Source organism: Hylaeus anthracinus, unplaced genomic scaffold, assembly GCF_026225885.1.
Source record: "Hylaeus anthracinus isolate JK02 unplaced genomic scaffold, UHH_iyHylAnth1.0_haploid 4, whole genome shotgun sequence".
Classification (NCBI taxonomy): Eukaryota; Metazoa; Arthropoda; class Insecta; order Hymenoptera; family Colletidae; genus Hylaeus; species Hylaeus anthracinus.
This window is the reverse complement of record NW_026535289.1, coordinates 2,637,276-2,653,519: the sequence shown is the minus strand read 5'-3', so window position 1 is coordinate 2,653,519 and position 16,244 is coordinate 2,637,276. Positions and strand designations below refer to the sequence as shown.

At 33.9% G+C, this 16,244-nt stretch overlaps 1 protein-coding gene across 4 annotated transcripts in view; it reads left to right on the top strand.

Moving 5' to 3' along the window:
- The window catches only part of LOC128894515 (BAI1-associated protein 3), a 187,712-nt gene that overhangs the window by 149,534 nt on the left and 21,934 nt on the right, over positions 1–16,244 (top strand). For all 4 annotated transcript variants that reach the window (XM_054156293.1, XM_054156296.1, XM_054156294.1 and 1 more), the window contains 12 exons: positions 4,545–4,712; positions 5,745–5,811; positions 7,078–7,267; positions 10,344–10,490; positions 10,627–10,671; positions 12,606–12,762; positions 13,515–13,718; positions 14,535–14,693; positions 15,180–15,349; positions 15,446–15,553; positions 15,636–15,785; positions 16,139–16,190. In XM_054156293.1, the coding sequence (XP_054012268.1) occupies positions 4,545–4,712; positions 5,745–5,811; positions 7,078–7,267; positions 10,344–10,490; positions 10,627–10,671; positions 12,606–12,762; positions 13,515–13,718; positions 14,535–14,693; positions 15,180–15,349; positions 15,446–15,553; positions 15,636–15,785; positions 16,139–16,190 (1,617 nt within the window). The remainder of the gene's footprint in view (positions 1–4,544; positions 4,713–5,744; positions 5,812–7,077; positions 7,268–10,343; positions 10,491–10,626; positions 10,672–12,605; positions 12,763–13,514; positions 13,719–14,534; positions 14,694–15,179; positions 15,350–15,445; positions 15,554–15,635; positions 15,786–16,138; positions 16,191–16,244) is intronic.

Genomic DNA, 16,244 nt, shown 5'->3' with positions numbered 1-16,244 from the left:
AGAACTGGACCTGTCATAGCTGTCTGAATATCAACTGTCCCTATTCCACTACAGTGGTCAAGAGTGGTTCCCATATCGAGTATTTGACCAAAGGTCACCCAATTCCAGTAGTCTGGTCATATACGAGTTCAATTCTACTTGTTATTTCAATAATATACATATTCTTGAAACTCCATAATGGGCTTAATATTGTAAAAACAAAACGTACGCTTTGACAGTTCAGTGCAAAAGTAAGAATGCAATTGTTTTGATGAAGCTTAAGCTTAATATTCATCAATTTTAATGTTGAATTGAAAATTAACGGTTCTTTAGTGTTCGAATACAAGAAATTTGATTTTTATCTACTAATACCACTTGATTCATCATGATTCTGTATTTTATAAAATACGAATTTCTGGTATAGAAGTAAATTACTGTTTTCTGTGTCAACATCGCCAGTTCTAGCTTAGCACGTCATACTCAAACCCATATTCAAATTCGTATAGTAACCGTAAGTCAAATAAGACCTTCTATTGCTCTGTCTCTTCAAACATGTGCAACACTTCCATTAAAATTTGATGAGAATAGCGAGGAGTATGATTCACCTAGAAAGAATAGATTTTGTCACAGTATTATTTGTCAATTCGAAATAGCAACGTTAATAAAATTTTAATTTTATTGAACAAATTTAGAATTAATTAAACTTTATAAATTGAGTGAATGGTATTAATGTTTTGAAATAACATAATTAAAGAATAAAAAAAAAATCACTTAACAGGATAATATAGTAATCCTCCGTGTGACCCTTGTCTTCAGTAAAATAAAGTATATAAATAAAGAAGCGTAAGATAATAGCATTCCACGATAAGATAGGTCGAAAGACATTCCCATTTTGTCTTGTAAAAAAAAAAAAACACGTTGACTCTTTCCGAGAATCTTGTGGTTTTTCTTTTAAGTTCTTTTTTCGTCTCTCTCGCAACTCGAGGGGGATTCTTCTTTTTCCGCTTGGTTGGGAAACGGAGATACGATCGTGTCCCGATCATTATTTCGACTCCGAATCGTGTTACCTTTTTTCCTTGCGATTCGCCAAACGAACCATACCGCGGTAAAACGAAGGAAATTATGCGAGGGTAGCGACTAGGAGAGGGAGGAAAAAAATAGGAAAAACCCCGATCGACGCGAACAGTTCAATTATCTCTATTTGTCGAGTCACTCGTATCACGGACGCGCCAACATGATCTCTGGAAACTATGGAAGCTTTCCAGAGGAAATCAAGGACTTCGTTAGCTCCTATTCTAGTCGCATTTGCGTTTCAGTTTCGATCTCCGCTCTTTATTATTTGCGTTTCTAGAATCAGGAATGTTCAATAATTAGGTAAATTGTTTTTAAACGTGTAGATGTCAGGATTATTTTTAAATAGAAAGTAATTCATTTCTGGAAAGAATCAGTATTACGATTACTTTATGATTAAACAATCCAAACACTTTTGTGGCAATTCCGTGGAACAATATTAGAAATAGTTTGATTCGAGGTGATTTAAAATAACATTTTTATTGTGGTATACGTTGTGTCTTATTTATAAAATTATATTCATCCTACATTGCAATATTTTATTTTATATTTACATGAGTATTATATACTGTCTATAAGTACAAGTACTACGTTTCATACTACGAATTAAAAAAATATATACATATTATATGATATATTATATTAAATTATAATACTTAAATTCAGATTCCATAAATAAAATCGTATGTTTTAATCATTTTCAATTTCTTGCCTCCTGGCCAAAAATGTTTAAAATAATTAAACGAAAAAAAAATATAATAGGACAAATAAACAAATATACATGCTAAAGCTAATATAAAAATATCATCCAGGCATTCATTGAATCGTACAAACAAGATAGAATATTGTTTTCTATCCAAAGATAATTTAGGACACGAAAGATTAATTCATAATTATTGTTTTCGTTGCCCTATATTTGATGAGTGAGCGTTTCATACTATAAAAATGAACCATGATTGAAGCGTATGTGTACGAGACGTAAACATTTGCTGTGACAGACTGTGATTAGCTTGGTCATGCAGCTGATTCCATTAATGTCTGGACATGTTTGACTTTCGCTCCGTGTATTTGCACCACTTCAAATGCTCACCATAACGTCTGTTAGTCGACAATTAAATAATCATTATTTCTAGATTTGGGATTATAACAAATTTTTAACTTACTAACTGAAATAAATCTCTGGGAATCATAATTCATAAAAATATTCAATTTTGCTTTTAGTATTGTCATAAAAATATTTAATTCTGTTCCTAGTATTGTAGGTGATTTTTATTGTAATTCTATAGTAATCCCTACTGATTCTTAATTTATTTTCAGACAAATTTCACGAAATTCATAAATCTGAAGTCAATAAATTTCTCTGTTTAGCCTCCAATAAAATAATCAAGTACCCAAAAAAATTCATTGAAGATGATATTTGAAAAAATGAATGCAACGTTTTGTCTTGTTTTCCATTTTGTTTTTTATTTCATATTTTTCATATGTATATTTCCTTATACATATTAATTTTCTAATGAAAATTTCATAAATTACGTATATAATAAATATAATAATCTTCCAAATGATTAGGATCGAACATGCTTTTATTGATGCAACACATATATGTTAATTTATCAGTATGTAAATTAACCTTCAAAAGCATTGTGTACTCAACGTTTTCGACCTCACTATGCAGTGCTGTTTATCTTTAACATACGAATATAATGTCGAGAAATAAGAAAAGAAAATAATATTCATAGCTATGAAAAGAAGCATTTACGTAGCTAAGGAAACCTTCTTCACTAAAATTCCATTATCCTTTCTTCCGCTGGTAGAGTATAAAGATAAGATTATGTTTGCGTTGTGAAAAGAATAATAAAACACACAATCTCGGTTTTGCGGATCAAAATTACAAAATATTATCCTTTCGAAACGAAAAAACTGAGAATATTAGCTTTCAGTAGAATGCTCCGTCCATGGTCAGACGGTCTGAATACCTACCCAGACACTATAACACAAGTACATATACTTTATTGTGCGTTGGCCACAGCTATTCTTCTTTCTCGTTTCTTTTATCTCCGTCTAGTAATTTTTTTTTCCTGTTTTCATCGAAGCCAGACGCAGTGAACCGTGAATGAAACAAAACATCTTCGTGGAGAAAAAATGGGTAATCGTGCTCCCAGCAATTTGTACTAATGAGTCTGGCTGTAATGAAATACGTTTAATTGGCGTAAATCGACCACCGTGAAAAGATTACACTTTTATGTTGAAGCAGTACTATTGCTTTAATATTAGTCTTTCAGTATAATGAAGAGACGTAAAAATTAACATAAAAGAAATTGTAGAAGAAGGTGATTAAGTGTGAAACTTGAACTTTAAATATCAAATATTTTTTAAATTAAGAGATTGAATACATATTAGATCATGTTGGATAATTATTTGAGTTGATGTGCATTTTAGTGTAGATTATTTATAAATTGTTTTGATTTAAATAACCATCCTTAGATATAACATTAATTATTTTATTATATATTTTATAGAACACAATACATTTTGAATGATATGGATAATAATATTGGACGAATTATTTATGGAATTAGTATTTGTATTACAATTAATACTAAAAAAAGTAAATAGAGAAATGTATAGAATGGTTGGAAACTCAACCAACCATCCAATACTGTTCAATTATACACAAACAGTTCCTAGAATATTAATATATAAATTGTTAAATTTCCAGTAGATTAATAATAAAAAACAGTAGTAGCTTAATTTGTTTTGAAATTAAAAATTGCTTAAAATCTGCCGATTATTTCCAGTAATTACAAGTTTCAAAAAAGTGAACTGCACGGAATGTATGTGATATTTACGTACACGTTCAAATATAAAATATAGATAAAGCAGGAACGAGAGAATTAATCCATATCCTAATATTAGGTTTCCAGTAGTCAATTTAAAAATAATCAAGTTTCACCGTTATGGACAAATTCGTTTCAATGTGTACTCTTCAAATAATGCACTACCATTTGGCTCCAACCGTTCAAATAAAAAATTTCAAAGGAAACCGGAGCGGCACGGAAGTGTTACACTCGACAACGAAATTTACAACTTCGCTGCGTATTAATATTTTAAATGATCGCGTATATCTCGTTTTCAGCGCCATAGCTCCGGAAATATTTCATTTCATAATTCATTTCAAAAGACGTGAACGAGTTCCCTCGAGTGAAGGATATTATATAAAATGCTGAAAAATGCTGTAAAAGCAATAGCTTTTACATTCAAGCTATTGCTTCAATCGTCACTTAAAACAATTTATAGTTGACTGTACCTACTTCAGTTGACAGAACATCGATTAAAATTATATAAAAAATTTCTATTCAATAAAATTATATATAATAGTTTTCAAGAAATATTTTCCAAAAGCTACTTGTTTCAATTTTATACGATTTACGAGTTTATTACTAATGGTATTGCGCTCCATACTAAAATTCGCGTTCAATGTGGTCATGTTTTAGCTGGAGCAGTTGTACATAGAAGTCCTTTACACAATCGCCAACACGGTGGGCGCCAGCACTGGACAATACGCGCATTATAAAGAAGATCTATATAGGTACGCGCAAGAAGCCTTTCGAGTTCCGCAGGATCAACACCGTCGATATCTGAGTATCGCATCTGAGGAAAAGGTATTTGTCCTTTGCATTCCCACGACACATGGGTTCACTATGAAACGTCTCTCGACGTTTCTACATAAGTCTTTTCCAATAGCTTCCAGCGTTTATGGCAATCCAATGGATTTCCAGGGTCTTCAATCCAGCTGAAATAGTACTAAGATATACATTTTATCTCATTTTTTTGTGACAATTTTCTCTCGGACTAGCACGAGCAAAATTAACTTTATCTAGGTGTTTTAAAATATTTTTAGACTTTGTGTTTGAGTGATCATCGGTACCATAATAAATCTTAAATCGTTGTGAGAAAAATTAATTTGTTTAACGAATCATGAGACACTAGTTCAGTCTATTATACATAACTATTATATATCTGAAGAATGGTAGAGTAGATGTTTAAAGAAATGTGTGAGGCTAAACAAAAGTTATAAGTTTAGTATCTAAAACACAAGTGTCGAGAATTGTCAAATACCAAAGATGATAAATAAAATGTATATTCGAAGCAAATTTATCTAAAATATTTTATGATTTAATTTCTTAGCTTACTGATCGTAAGAGATTGTTTGAAACTTTCTAAAATTTGTTATCAAATTTAATTAGATCGTAATGACTGGACTGTGGATGTTTATACAAACTAATATATTCACAGATACAGAAGAAGAATTACAAGTTAAATGGAAGAAGTGTCATTTGTCCACATTTCTATACGTTTCGCATACCTCCATTTGCTATAAATGCACAAACACCCGCAATCTAGTGATATCGAATCATTTAACGGTTTAAAACGCTTTAAATTTGCCTGACAGTGAATGGGTTAAAGGAGATTAAATGAGTGCCTGTAACGGATTACTATTCAACACCAGAATTAGATTTTCATCTCTACAACAGCGATCACACGTGAAATTTTGGAAGAATTCTATATGAAATCGTTCAAATTTCCATTATGCGGATAAATCACCAGATTAAAATAATACTTTGAGGATACTTCCACAATATTCTCATTATGTGTTTACGATACTTTCACGATACTTCGCTTACATTTTTCAGCCTCCCATTGTTATCTTGAGCGTCGTGGTCGTCGAGGCGGAAGGACTGGAGGCCAAAGACGCAAACGGTGAGAATTCCGTTTCTGTTATCGCGTTGTGGGGGAAACTCGGATGAATTTTCTATTGAATTACAAACATAAACCCGCCGCCAGAGTCGACGATGTCATATACTGTCACGCATTCGCGATGAAAAGCGACGCAGCTTTCAACACTGTTCCAACTTTCAATTTATCAGGCGTTTTGCGAATCGCGTGTCGAATTAAATAAATGCGACATTAATTTCTGTTTAACCTTTTCCGATGGTAAACGGGAGCGCATCGTATTACACGAATCAAATGAATTCTTCATATCCCATTCCCATAAGGAACTTTTTAATTATTATATCGAACATCGAGGTAGCATGACAGTGCTCTGTGAGGATGTATTAGCGAATAGTCATTTATTGCATTCGAATCTCTTTTATTATTAATGTCATTTGATGCAGCTGTTTCAATAGATTTCATTGGTTTCATTGGTATCGCAGGTCTTTCAATATTGGAGTATAATCTTCATATGCTTAATATTTATTATTATTATTATGTTTTTACGACATTTATTCTATAAATTGATGAACGTTAATTTGATTGAGGATAAAACATAGGAGCAAACAAGATGCACTTACAAAACCAAATACATAAAGGTCAGCATCCATTAAGTAAAATTGAATTATTGTTTGCACGGTTTAGAAGCTTCTCTAATCCATAGACATGAATTGTTTACGGTCATTTACATGAACTGTTCGTCATTCTGTGAAATAAATTTATTCTATAAAACATTACATATTAATAATAAACATTATATTCAATAAAATCTTAATAAAAACATTTAATAATAGTGTTTAAAAAGTATACAGATAAAACAATTAAGCAATTCCAAGAAGCAATTATATCCAAGCAATAAATGAATAGTATACACAAAAATGATAATTCGAGAATTTTGAGAAAATCCATTTTTCGTGTACAATTAATATTAATTCTTCACTTATTTAATCTATAAGAAACTAGTATTACAAAATGAAATTTAGTGTTGAAATAAATATTAAATTTCATTTTTATAGATAAAATCAGTTTACTCTAAAAATAATAAGCCAAAAGTTAAATTACTTGAATCCTACTGGTAGTATTTCGTAACTAACAATAATAATTCTAAAAAGAAAACATAAATCTTAGGGCAAGAGTCAAATAATGCGATTCTACTGTCTAAACTCAGAAGGTTTCTCGATTTACGATACTAATTATTTCCGCTTTCGCGAGATAAGGAGTTATCTGTAATGGGACTGCTTATGTTTTCCGTAGGATTCAGCGACCCTTATTGCATGCTGGGAATCCAACCAGGTAATACAGGTGCGCCATTGAGTCCACAAACAAATTTAACAGCGCATTCGCCCCATACACCTCCGGCGTCGCCGAGACAAGCAACACGGGCCCTCTCCGAGGGCGGTGAAACCGAAAATTCACACAACGAGAAGCTACGGAAGCATCATAGGTAAGTCGATGAAACCGAGCTTTCGTTTGGATTGATTGATAATCAATAAAACGTGTTTAATCCAATCTTTCGAGTCTTGAAACTTTCCAGTTCTAATATTTATATTAGACACGAAGGAGTAAGGCCTTCAAAGTTTTCGTCGTTTAATACTTGAACTTTTTATTCGTAGACATGTGAAAAGTTTAATTCACGATGTTGATTTAAAGAGATATTCTGTAACTGTCATCTACGATAGTAAAGATTTTGTTCGAGGTGTATCGATTCTTAATATTAAGTGTAGAAATTAATTCAGTACCTCTATATTTAATCATTTGTAACACTGGTTTAAACAGATATGTTTAGTTGTCGTTTTGGTACAGTAAAGTACACAACCTTCCAAGTCTTCAACTTTGATTTCCAAAAAGATTTTAAATCGAAATTCGAAAGATTTTGTGACACTGACCTAAATGTAATAAACAGTCGATTATTCCTCACGATTAATTAAAAAACGTTACTCGAACTAAAGTAATCTACGTGAATGATAACTTTAACCCTATGTCTCTTTTTTACCCTGTTAGCTGTATTGGCGATAATTGAATAAAAACCTGTGTTTCTATAACATTTTTGAGGGCTCACTTTTTTCTTGGTAACATTAGAGATCATCGTTATGGAATCTTTAATTAATAAAATTAAGTATCAAGTAGTCTTCGGCAAGTTAATAGAATTCTAATATTTAATTGAATTTATTCCTGAGGATTTGTCTTGGGAATTATTATTATTACTAATTCTAAATATTTTAAAGTAAATATACCAAATAAATATTTCATAAGAGTGTATATATTCCTTTCACAAATATTTCATTTGAGAAGTTTGTGTAAGTAGTTGAAATAGTTCCCATGGTAAATTAAATCGATTTAAATTCAATTTATTCTCATACATAAAGGAGAATCACGAACCTATATTCAATGGTTGCCTGTTTAAAATAGACGACTACTATATTCTGAATAGAGAATGTATCCATAGTAATCACATAATGGAAGTAATCAGTGTCTATCAATGTCGTGATACTGTTACCATGTTATATGAGAAAACAATTTAATTATAAATACTTATTCAAAATCATAGTGAGCATCTCTATGTTACAATATTTACAGTAACTTGAAAAATAAAATTACCGTATACTTAATACTAGGAGAGAATATTTTTGGACATATTTCGCAGACTTTAAACAAATTATGTTCTGATTTGAAACTACGTCTACAGTAATCAAATAGAAAAAGGAAACAGTATATCAATCTCACGATGCTGTTACCATCTCATACCACAAAACAATTTAATTATGAATGTTTATTCAAAGTAATAGTAATTATTTCCATGTTAAAATATTTACAGTAATTTAAAAATTAAATGTATGCGTATACTTGATATTACGATGAAATATTGCAGGAATATCCTTGGATAAAATTCAGACCCAATAATCAGAATGATTAAAAAAAAGCTACAAATAAATCAACATTAAAACCGTTCCCGCATAAAAAAAAACTCTTCTGTCACTGCCAATAAACCCAGCTCCAAGACCGGTCACTCTTCGTTATTTAAAAACACCCTCAAACAAAAATATCACTGTTTCGAATCCAAACATGTATCACTTTCCATATCCAATTCATCATTCACTGTCCCGAGGAATAATGAAAACAAAGTGGAACATTCTCGATATTATCAAATCTACCACTTTTCCATTCATGAAATCACTCTCCAAATTCTACTTCGGCGCAAATTTCGCTAATGGTCATCGAAGACGACTACCGTCCGCGATCGATTAATCCTCCTATCATGGCAGTTGGAGGCTGGGACGCGTTCTCCAGTGCCTCGCCGCGACTGACACTTTCACAATGCGACGCGATAGCGGGCGAGGAGTTGCCGGATGCGGCAAGTTCTGTCAGAATAAGGCAGAATAAGGCCGCGTTCCATTCAGAATCGCCTGTTCCTTGCCTCCCTCTCGCGAGCATTGTCTTCCCGTGGCATCGGGGCCAGTGAAGCGATTAATTCAGTCGCGAGGCGTCGAGGCGAGCTACCACAATCGCGGAGAGTGCGTCCACACGTTCGACCACGTGTCACGTTTTCGTCGTTTCCGGTCCCCGTCTAGACATCAGCCATGCCGAACGTGGAGAAGCTGGCCATGAAGCAGCTGGAGAGCCTGTGAGCACTGTTTTTGCCAAGACAGGATTTTTTGGAAACTTTGGTCTTGGCCAAATATTTTGCATATTAGGGATTCGATAAAAATTTATTTGTGGGATTCGAGAAATTTTTTAATAGAGTTACTCGTGGTGATTTGCCGTTGAGGCATCTAGTACATATTCAGTAGTTTGTTGATAGCTATCAGATCTGGGCAAGTTTTAATTGATATGGAAATAAGAAATTAGTATACGGTGTAGTTTATTTCGGACTTTTGTAATATCACTTCATAAGTACCTAGGTCTGGCACCTATCGCGTATTAGTAATGTGATAAAAATATGTCTGTGGGGTTGTATAAACCCCATTGCCCATTGAAAACATTGTACTCACAACAGAAATGTAATATCTTCAATTGTAGTTCTCGTAGAGCGATAGTGTGAAATTTTAATTATAATACAAGCCCCATTTAAAAATGATATTAATAATAAAAATATTATACCTAAAACAACAGTTTGGATCGCCAATTAAAACATATCCTTTATTGAAACAATTATATTAATACTAAACACACAACATGCAAAGTGGCAATTTTCACATAACACGGCAATAATACCTGAAAACATAATACAAAACAAATTTCGCTTAAAAAAATTGCAAAACAACTTAAAAAAAGTATCTAGAACCAACCTTACAGCATGTACAAAATACATTACCTTGCATAAATTGTCATAACGAATTTCGGTATTTAAAAAACCTCCAGAAAAAAAGTTCAAATATCCCTCGAACCGATACCGTGGAACAACCTAAAACCTCAGTTACCGTTAATTATGTAGCAATCCGTGTCAAACCGACAAACGCAACGGGGAAACAGTGAACGTCGAAGGACCCTGAGGGGAAGTTATTGTAGCTGCTCGAAATCAGTTTCAGGCTATCGTTCAAACGCAAGGAGCACACGAGCAGACGGGATCACCGAGAGTCCTTAAGCGGCGCGGTTCCGGCAAAGTTTATACGCGCGACCACGGTGAAGCCTCACACGCTGAGCCCGCGATGGAACGAGAAGTTTCGTTTGTAAGCAGCAACCAAGTGTTCCGGGTGACTTGTCTCCCTTCTAATTGATGTGCAATCGGAAACGCGTTATGTCGCGTTACGTGGAATTAAGTCGCGCAGACGACGTGAGCTAACGTTTCCGTGTTCTCCTTTGCAGCGACATCGACGACATCAACACGGACATCCTGCACCTGGACATATGGTGAGTAATGCCGTTTAAAATCGATACCCTAAACGGGCTATGGAAACAAGTTATCGCGGACGGACTGCAGGAATTGATTGGACACGGCGGTTAAAAGGGTTTGTGTTCGCGTTTGAGGGGGTGAGACAGGGTGATTAGGATGTAAAAGAGATTTTTGTAATTTTTTTTGTTATTTTTTGTGATGGATCATTAGAATAATTATTACGGATAGGGGATGAAATACCGATACCAGTGAGAGATTCTTTTTTTCATTTTTAATACGTGTACTATCGGAAATGGGCAAAATTCTTGTCCACGTAATCAAACATGAATAACGAATAGATGACGAACAAGTTTCGGTGCGTTATTTGTTCGATGAAAATAGCAATCTGGATTGTACGTTCAAACGTTCAAAGCTTATCCGAATAACTGTTGAATCGATTGTACGTTGCGATTGGACCACTACACAGGATTTTGGTTTCTCGTTTATGGACTGCGGATGCAAGTGCATGTACGGTCTGCAATATGCATGGCATTTATGCACAGGAAATGTAGATAATGTGTCAAGAATGTGTAAAATTTATATAAAATTATAATAACGTTGGTGTACGCTTGAGAATATTATGAATTATTTTATTGTATTGAAATATGCAATACGTCTGTGCGATTTGGAAACTTGTGTTGATGATAATTTGGCAATATGACGATGGTAATGATATGATATTGGCATTGCCAATATAACAATGTGACAATATTTTAATGTAACAATATAAACACATGACAATATGACGATCTAACAATATAATAATACGAGAATGATGACGTAGAATTACAATGTGGCAATGTGATAGTATGATAACGTGACAATATTTCAAACGTAACGATATGAACATATGACAATATGATAATATGATACTATGATGATATAACAATATAACAATACGTGAATGACACCGATAATAATGATGTAGTAGAATGACAATGTAACAATCCGATAATATGACGATATAACGATGTGACACTGTCAATGACGATGTACCAATATGACGTTGCGACGATATGACAATATAACGATGCGATGATGTAACAATAATTAATTATATATGGGGCAAGTAGGTGTGATAGTAACGGACTATGGCGATGCCAATGACAATGAGCTTCATTACAATTACGATGTAACGACTTGACGTTAACCATACATCACGCACATATTTTGCACATACAGTGGGTGTAGAATGTATTCGTACACCGATCAATTTCTCAAAAAGCTTTTGTGTGAAATTGTAGTTTCTTAACTTCTTTTTTTATAATCAATGATGTTTAACACATTCTCGGAAGTCTCTAGGTAGATATAATCCAAACAACATTTACTAGTTAATATAATTTGGGAAATTAACAAAAAGAATGCGAAAAGTGGGTACAAGTATAGAAGCAATAAGTATTTGTACGATTCTTATGACGAACCATTAATTTCGCAACTTACATAAATAGCTATTTTTTTTTTGTAATCTATCTATTCTAGAGATTTCCGAGAATATGTAGAATGTCATTGTTTATAAAAAATAAGTTAATAAATTAGAATTGTACACAGTTTTTTTTGGAAATCGATCGTTATACGAATACTTTCTACACCCACTGTATATTCCATATTTGCATATACTCCGCGTACAAGTGCATACGTAACACATATTACTGATCCAATTGTATACATAATACACATTCTAGATACACGTATCCATAATGTATGCATCTTCGCATATGAAACGCGAACTCTTACAAACATCCACAGTCCAGCCACCTGTTATTCGACTAAAATTCTGCCCAACTCCGATCCCCAACGGATAGAGGCTCACTTGTTAGGGTATCAAGTACCGTCTACCATTTATATTTCGCGTCCACGTACGTGCATCTACCGCTCGGAAGTATTTCCGTTGTCCTGACAGACATAGTTTTAGGGACCACGACGACGAGTCCTCCGTATTCGACGCGGTTAGCAAGCTGAACGAGGTGCGTGGCGTAAAGGGTCTCGGACGATTCTTCAAGCAGATCGCGCAGAGCGCGAGATCCGGCGGCCAGGATGACTTTCTAGGCTGCGTGAATATACCCCTTCAGGTAATTTCACCATTTCTGACGTTTATTTCGCCAATTTGCACGACGCCAGCACGCCATCGAAGATTCACGCTCTTGGTAATTCCGTCGAGCGCGATTGGGGTACTTTGGTGTCGTGACTATCGTGGCGCTAAGTCGTGATTGGAGTGCGATACCATAACGGTTAGACGCAATTTGATGCCTGATGGCGGTGATTACGCTCGAAGCTAAAACGATAGGACACTTGCATCTAGTTTGCATTTTAGAATAGTAGCGAAACGTGAGGGCGTTGCTTGTTAGGAATAAATTGTACTCTTGGAATACTACTCGAAAAACTTATTCCATCGTTCGAATATTTAATATATTTAAAATAGAATTCTCGCTGCACAGAATTACAATCTCATGAGTTACTCAACTTCAGGATTAGTATGAAACGTCAAATAACACGTTTTCTTGTATTATAAAACAATTGACTTGTACTATCTCGCCATCCATAAACAGGTAAGCAAAGGATAGGACAGTTTTTAAACTACCTATAAATTTCAAAGAGTTGACAAGTTAAATAATATTAACACTGAGAATGGTTGAGTGAAAATATATTCGTATTTCTATTGCAATACTATTTGTAATTCTTTGAAATGCTACTATTTACGAATCTAACTATTTATGGTTGCTGAAAAGTAGTGTAAACAGAGAAAAACCTTGTCACTTGGAGCATTAGTTCTCCCAATATTTTAATTTATATTAATTACTAACTAAAATTAATTTGTTAAAAGGACATTCCAAGCACTGGGTTAAATCAATGGTACAAATTGGAAGGCAGAACCCAACGAAGCACTATTCAGGGGAGAATTAGATTAAAGCTGTGGCTATCCACGAGAGAAGACAGGGGAACGTCAGAAGAAGACAATTGGGGGGAGTTGACGCAACAAGAAAGACTTTACACCATCTTTCTTAACCATGAGATGACTAAGCAAGGGGTACGTGTTACCACAGGGAAACAATATATTTTTTCTGTGTAATATAATGCTTCTGAATATACCAGAAATTGGTAACAAAATTTTCAATACTGATTTTCTTTTTAATAAGAATTGACAATGAAAAAGGGGTTGTATATGACAAGAAATTGTGGCGACGATGAGCTGACGCTCATGAGAATGTGAGAATGATTCTTCGGTTGGTTCGAATGTTACTAAGGGTGAATGCATTTGTTTAAACAGAGTCAAAGAGATGTGTGAATTGAAGTGAGAAAGGTTTTCGTGGGTATGCTTGGGAGAACGAATGGCCAATTCGTAAGATGAGTTCTGTACAGGATCTCGGCAAAGGCAGATCTTACCCGACTCGCAGTTAATCCGCCACATTATCCACAAAATAAAGGGTTTTCCAAATGAAGCTGTAGAGTTTTGGTTTTTCATAATAAAATACATATTGTCAATATAGTTGTGATGAATATATTAATAAAAATATATATGAATATATTACATCAATGTGTGTACTATTTGTGTTTTATCGAAAAATAAAATTCTAAAGTCTTTTGTTTTCATTGTGAATTACAAAGCATCTATACTTTAGAGGCAAATTATGTTAACTCCAAATTTTCTAAATTTGAGATAAACATATTAAGTTTCTTAACTGGTTAAATTATATTTCTAATAAGTATCATTCTAACATAATTAATTACTGTAGAGTCTAAAGTCAATATGTTATGAAGTGTATGAAGTGATACAGTAGAGAGCAAATTCATCAATGACTGATGTTCTCCATTTCAAATACATATTTCATGTTGCACCGTTTAGGCAGACTTCACGGGGGAATTGCCACAAACGGCACTAACCATTCTTCATCAACACGCCGTCCAAGGTGATGTCACTGAATTGCAGCAAGCACTAGTCAGATGGGTAGCGACGTCACGGCAACCATCCTGCGATCCAAGGATTCTTCATCGTCTTCTTCAGGTCTCTATCATTTTATATATCAATCATGAAAGTAAATTGTTCTTCTTGCTCCGTTTCTAATCACGTATGTAATAGTTTTAAATTGAATCGGTTACTAATTAATTTTCTGAGCAATTTAAGTAATTGTATTAACGCAATAAATATCTTGGATAGTAAAACCCGAAGAGGACAAAAATATTATTAACAGGAAGAATCATTTTCATGAATTAATAAAAATATTATCATTGTTTTGAGAACTAATTACTTATAAATATATAAATACTTTTGATCTCCATCAGATTCAATGGCATAGTTATGTTGACAGAAACGTCATATTATTATATAAATAAAAATATTAAAATTATTCAGAAAACCAACTATTTACTAATTAATCTGACAAATGTTACTTATTATTATAAAGTAATGACAAAATCTGTCCAACGTTGGTACATGTTGTATCGATTATTCTTTATTATATTAAAACTTTCAATCATATTTGATTTGCAGGAATTAGACAATTTATGGACCACGGATACGCTTTCCCGTGATGAGGAGCAATGCCTCACCGATTCCTTTAATGAATTTCTCGAAATCACGTTGAAGAAAGTTCGACAACATCGACTGCTCTTTCCACCATTGCATCGACCATCGATCGCTAAGCTGGACTACCTTCTCAAGTGAGTGCATCACGCATAACAAAATCATAGAAAGCTAGCAGGTAAAAATAAGTGCGATAGATATTTCTAATTACAATTAACATTTATCTGTTCCAGATGTTTAGGGCTACTGTCGAACATGAAAGCTTTCCGAACTTGTTGTCCTTTCAACAAGGAAATTCGCGGAGAAATTATAACTGCCTTAAGAAACGGAACTCTCGACTGGTTGGTGGTGCATTCAATTTGATTTCTTTCGATTACGGTTACGGAGGTACGAGACTCCACCAACTATTCTCATTTGTTTCAGGTACCAAGACACGAGGCAGCAAACAATGTGTTACGATAAGGAGCCTGATCAGGATGCAGATAAAGTCCTTCAGGACTTCACGAACTTGGTAACGGCGTTACTAGTAGACTTGGAACAGGGGCTGACTTACTATAACAGTCTCTTTGAAAAGTGAGTGCTCTATAGTTTGGAAATTGCTGTATGAAATTTAGTTTAGTAGCATAATGTGTTCACACAGTTTCTACAATTGTGTTATTTACGCGAAAGTTGCGCTATCCACTGACAAATCTGCAGTTATGTTTCTTGGATAGTTGAAATAGTTTTCCTCTTCTATTATTTATTTAATTCTTAGAAGTAAGAGCTTAAAAACAGAAGTAGACGAAATTGAATGTATTACAAAATCTTCGATTGCGTCATGATCAATAAGTTCGTCGCTATTACTTGCAGTAAATTTTTTGAATAAGCGGCAATGCGACGAAACATTTTGTTTGTTTACAAACGATAGATGAAATATTGTGTTTCAGTACAAACGGGGTGCCATATTTCTCGGCGGTGTACAAACAGCTGGATAAGCTGGTAAGCAATTCACACGAAACAGTAATCGTTCCGACATACGAAAGATAAACGAGA